General features: G+C 34.6%; 1 protein-coding gene across 1 annotated transcript; it reads right to left on the bottom strand.

The window, feature by feature from the left end:
• Nucleotides 1–2,486: 2,486 nt before the first annotated feature.
• Nucleotides 2,487–4,543, bottom strand: LOC111895144 (uncharacterized). Its single transcript, XM_052764111.1, has 8 exons — nucleotides 4,385–4,543; nucleotides 4,012–4,170; nucleotides 3,742–3,848; nucleotides 3,597–3,638; nucleotides 3,407–3,494; nucleotides 3,086–3,188; nucleotides 2,856–2,962; nucleotides 2,487–2,768 (listed from the first exon to the last, which is right to left on the bottom strand). Exons 2-8 carry the CDS (start codon nucleotides 4,140–4,142, stop codon nucleotides 2,645–2,647), a joined length of 702 nt encoding a protein of 233 aa, XP_052620071.1. The 5' UTR covers nucleotides 4,143–4,170; nucleotides 4,385–4,543; the 3' UTR covers nucleotides 2,487–2,644.
• Nucleotides 4,544–5,629: the final 1,086 nt, after the last annotated feature.

Below are 5,629 nucleotides of genomic sequence, written 5' to 3'. Positions count from 1 at the left end.
GTCCAGCCGAAACAAGGGGGAGAAAAGCAAACTCAACCTCCTCCTGAATCGAAGGGTAATGAAGCTTCGGTCAATAATAAAGACAAAAAGAAGAAGAAAATTAGGGAGGATGACACTGACAATGAAGACGATGTCTATGCTGAGAATCCTAAAAACCCTTTTCAGAAGATAAAGCCCTCTCAAAAAGAGCTGGAAGAGAAATTCAAGAAACAACAGGCTGAACTCGAGCAAAAGCGAAAGGAGTCGGAGCTCCTAGAAAAGAAGAAGTCCATGTTTCCTGTTTGGACTATTGATTCGCTTCAAAGATGCGCAATCGATGAGCCAAGCATTCTTTGGCTTGAGCCTGTAATGTCTTTTGGGCTTGATAACTCCAAGGATGCATAGTTTGATATGTTGATCACGCGAAAGGCATTCATCTTTCACTGCTTTAATCCAACTGTTGCTATTCCTTCTCTAGACCGAAGGTAGATAGGGATCTGCTGGAGTTCTACTTAGAATTTGCTCAACCCCAGTACTTGACCTGGAGTTCGAAGAAGATTACTACTGTCAAAGTTTTGAAGCCCTACTCAACGGGGAAGTTTATTAACGTTAAATTCAAAGTGACTCGAGGCACCGAATGCTCAGTTCACAACTTCACCCTTGCTGATCTACCGAACCTTAACCCCCACGACTGGATACTCCTCAACAATATCTTATTGTCAAATCCTCGGGAGTACCAGCCAATAATTGACCATGTCAAGCAAATGCTTGTGTGCTATATTCACGAGGTAGCGAAGATGGACCAGGAGATTGCCTCTGCCATTCACAAGCGAGCCACGATCAAGACTATGGGCAAAGCAGGCAATGTCAACACAATGGTCAAGGGGAAGATTAATACGAAGTACCACACTGTTATGTTCATCAGGGGCGAAGGTCAGAAATTTCTGTTCGCTCTCGTTGACAAACACCTCTTCTCAACTTCTTGCTTGGAGCATATCCTGGAGATCATTCAGAGGTGTGATCAGAACAGTGCAGCTGACAAGAAGTTGTTCACTGATATGCTGAGGTGGTATATCCAGTTTCGGCAGACACTTCTTGCAATAATTCATCGGCTGTTCAAAGTAATAAAGACAGTGAAGCCAACACAGAAGAAATAATCTATCGCCTCATTTGACGCAAAGTGGGAGATTGTTGGGATTATTATGTTGCGTCATGGACTCGGTCCTTAGCCCAGTTTAGATTGCCGGTATTGGGTCTGTCCAACCATGCACATTTTGTTCTAGGGTTTAGTATATAAGTTGCATGCATGCAATCTTTGTAGTTAACGCTTTTATAATTTTTCTCTTTGAGTTTTGTAAACCCTAGCTCGCCTCTACAGTGGAAGTTCTTCATCGAGCTCTGCTAAGGTGTGACTTCATTGAATCATAAGCACATATTTGATTCTATTCTGTATTCATTCTCTTACTGTATTTGTCTTGTTTGATTTTCATATTCATACCTATGAAAGATCTAATTGATCTAGAGTTTTATTCTCGTCATATATATATATATATATATATATATATATATATATATATATATATATATATATATTGGTTAATTTATTAATTTATTTTTTAAAATAGATTTAAAAAGTTTCACCTAATAAAAACCTTAATATATATTTTATCTCAAAAAAAAATTATCTATAAAATATTTAACTATAATATATTTATTCAGTGCTTGTTTATGAATTTTAAACCACAGTTAAATAATTTGTTTTTTTTCTATAAAGTTGTCTAATATTCTAATTATATGTGGTTTTAAAAAGTCTTGGATTTTTGAAAACCGAATTATAAAAACGGATTCAACCGAATTGTATTTTGGTTAGATCGAAACGGATTTGAATTTTGTTTGAACTATTCGAATCCATGTTTTGAAAACCGAAATCAATATTGATTCACTTGATTGAATCGGATCGAACCGATCCATCCAAACGAACACCCCTATAAATACAAACTTAAGTGGTTGTCAAAGGAAGGTGGTCGGAGGCAGAGATGAGATGGCATATGAGATGGGGCAAAATTGGAATTGTGGGTTTTTGGTGCCCTTTTGTCCCGGTCCTTCAATTTTCAATTTTAAAGAGAAACCAAATCTTCACTTCAAATTTGTATTCTTTTTATTTTTTTTGACCGAGAACCCATTTAGAACCCATATCAAACACCCCCTTAATTTTCTTTCTAGTAAATCATTAAAATGACCATTATTGTATGTATCTAAAATAATCCACCATTTCGCTAAACTGATTTCAAGAAATGCCTTTATTGAAATCCACTACAAAATCAAAGTTCTAACAACCTTGCTTCTCCACCAAATGATGGTGTTATTTTTTGGCAAAATGAGCAGTTATTTTGTTATAAATTTCTAAAAAAATTGTCCAAATGACTATTTCAGTATTTTGTGAGAAATGTTAAAAAAAAATCTGTTGACCAGACTATTTGTTTACCCATGACAAGCCTAATCACTGATTGAAGAAACACAAGGGGCAAATGTACATTAATAATAACTATTCCAACTAGAATCATCCTTCCCATATTAGCAACTTCAACACTATCAAGCATTATACAAACATAACAAACAAACTGGAAGCAGAAATTCTTAAGAATATTAGCAACCGGATGGATTATTACTTCATGTATTTGTGAAGAAATTTGCGATGGAAGTCGCTACGAATGGTGTCATTGATGAAGCGCTTTGGAGCCTTGGTCTCTCCACGAGCCTGGTTCTTGAACACCACATCATCATCCCACCTGTCACAAATATACAACAATCAATCACACAAAATCAAATAACACACACACACACATATAAATATATATTTAAAGAGATTGCAATACCTTCGTTTAACATTGAAGGAAGTGGAAGTTGGATTATTAAGCAAAGGGTTCCCTCTTATCAACTCAGCCTCTTTCAGTTTAAGCTCCTCTTCTTGCTCTTCACGTTCCTGTACAAACCAAATCCATGTCATATATAATTAAACAAATCTCAAGTGAGGAAAAGATTCTTATTAAAGAAAAAACATAATAATAAATAATAATAATAATATGTTTAAGAAAGACCAACTCACTTTGCGTAGTTTTTCCTCGGCTCGTTCCTTCTTGATTTGTTCAAGCTCTGCTAAAAGTGCCTCTGTATCATCTTCATCATCATCATCATCATCGTCCTCATCACTAACCACAGAACAAATTTGTAAGCCATATTGAAGATATTAAGATTACTCAAATATTCAATTGATAATTCTACATTTCTTTTTTGGCTTAATGGACTTAATAGGTTAAGTACTTAAACAAGGCATGATTACCCATTCAGCCACTTTACTCAATACTCATACATGACTTGATAAGTAGTTTGACTTAAACCTGTTAAAATTACTAGGTAAAATACCAACCTTTCATCATCACTTTTGATGTCTAAATCAGCATCATCAGCATCTGCAGTGCGTGGAACAATGCGGTCCTCAATTTCTCTCCTTGATCCTAAGTATGGATAATAAATATTTAAACAGTAGATTAAAATTTTGCATTTTGGTTACAAAAGCAATCAAAACATCAAAAGAAGTTATTAGATGCAATATGTACCTTCCAGTAGGTGATGACCACTTTTTCTTCGGTCTCTATCCTCTGCAACCAAAATTGATACAATCAATCACATACACAAGTCAACAGTCAACACTAACTAATACTATTACATTACAGATGAAAGAGAAGAGTCATATGATTTTACCACTATAACCCTTGTCTTTAGATGAGAAGTGTCTCCGCTCACGCTCCACCAACTCCTCTTTCAGGTCTCTCCTTTCTAGTTCATCCTGGGTGTCCTGACCATCCTTTCTGTAGCAACAAACACCAAACTATGAAAGATTAATCTCCCTTCTGCAATTTCATCAAGTTTCGTATGCATATTAATAGATTTTGTTTCAATGTTACAAGATTAGTGTGCAGATACTAATTTTAAACAACTTGAAGTAAAATACAATATAGAGGAAAAGGTAACCTGGGCTTGAGAGTTGTGTGAGAAGCAATATCCCTCGAGGAATACTTCTGAGAAGGACCAAATATACGTGTTCCACCTTGTTCGTTACCACCTTTAGCAGGTGCCCATGTCGGTCTAGCAGCCGTCGTCATACTTTCTCACGACTCGTTCTGAGACAACCTGCCGATTCAAATCCAGAAAGAAGGTAATCTGATTAATCACTGATTTTGTATTCTACAAGTATTATAAAGGTTAAATTGGATCCTACAAATACCTAAGCATAAACTAAAATCAAAACAAATATATGAATGAAAACCGACTGAAATCTTAGAACCAAGCCTTGTTTCATCGGAGAAAGAATTGAAACGCCAGAAATTTAAGGCTAGGGTTTTACCTTGACACGATGATTATCCAAGTCGACCGTCAATCGCCTGAAAGCAAAGAAAGATAAAACGAGATCTGCCCTCTTTTGTTAACACCTTGTTTGCGACCCCTCCCTTGGATTTAGATTGGGTAGTCCTTAACCTTCTCAAATCGCAGGAGAAAAAGAAAGAAAAGAAAAAAAAAGTCAAGAGAAAAAATAGAATAAAAAGGAAAATAATTTTTTTTTTTCGAGTTGAAAAAAAGAATAAAAGAAAATTTAATTTTCTTTTTCTAAATCCTTCCAAATCAATAGGTAATAAACTTGAAAACACAAAATTTATTTTTATTTTTATTAGTTATCTTTCTTTTCTCTCGTTAAATTGAACTTAGAATAAACAGAATAAGAGTGTAAATCACCTATTAATTCATATGTTGTTCATTAAGACTATGGCCATCCGTCGTCAAAAATAATAAAAAAGAATTGGAAAAATATCGTAAAAATAAATTTAAAAAATTGGCAAATATCGTTAGGAAAAAAAAAATAGGTTTGTAAGAGAAATAAATGTTAGGCTAAATTTGTAAAAGAGTAAATTACACGAATAGTCCCTATGGTTTGGGGTCATTTGCGCTCTTGGTCCCTAACTTATTTTTTTAACTCGGAAGGTCCCTATTGTTTGTTTTTTGTTACACGCTTTGTCCATACTGTTTGTTTTTGTTACTCGTTTGGTCCATGTCTTACCTAATAAAACTATTATTTAAATAAGAAAAAATGATGAAGTAGGTAAGGTAAGGTGAGGGGGTGGGTTTGGGGTGTGTTTATTTAATATAAATTAAAAAATTAAGGCCAAAATAGTCTTTTTAGATAAGATAGGGACCAAGCACGTAACAAAAACAAACAATAAGGACCTTCCGAGTTAAAAAAAAGAAGTTAGGGACCAAATACGCAAATTACACTAAACCATAGGGACCATTCGTGTCAAATTTTTCATAAAAACCTAATTTTTTTTCCATCATCCACATTCTCACAATTCTATGGTTGTGTGTCAAATTTTTCGAAAATTTGTAAATGAGGCTAATCTTTGCTTCTATTTTTTGTGGGTTTTCACAAGATTGTGGGGGAAGAGGATACGAAAACTAATTTTCGAGGAAGAGGATGAAGATATCTCTTGCAACATAACGTCAAGTCGTATTGTTTATGTTCTGTTCTTTATAATAAATATTATAAAGAACTAAAATGATCTTGCCTAAAAGCACTTGATAAAGTTAGACCAGACCA

Source organism: Lactuca sativa, chromosome 5 (genome assembly GCF_002870075.4).
Source record: "Lactuca sativa cultivar Salinas chromosome 5, Lsat_Salinas_v11, whole genome shotgun sequence".
Lineage (NCBI taxonomy): Eukaryota > Viridiplantae > Streptophyta > Magnoliopsida > Asterales > Asteraceae > Lactuca > Lactuca sativa.
The sequence above is the reverse complement of the archived record's forward strand: the minus strand, read 5'-3'. Positions and strand labels throughout refer to the sequence as shown.

Excerpts from the sequence above, each read along its gene's own strand:
- LOC111895144 (XM_052764111.1), bottom strand. The coding sequence starts at position 4,142 with ATGACGACGGCTGCTAGACCGACATGGGCACCTGCTAAAGGTGGTAAC. Across the intron at positions 3,849-4,011 it reads CACACAACTCTCAAGCCCAG|AAAGGATGGTCAGGACACCC; the intron begins GTTACCTTTTCC and ends TTGTTGCTACAG. Across the intron at positions 3,189-3,406 it reads ATCAAAAGTGATGATGAAAG|TGATGAGGACGATGATGATG; the intron begins GTTGGTATTTTA and ends TTCTGTGGTTAG.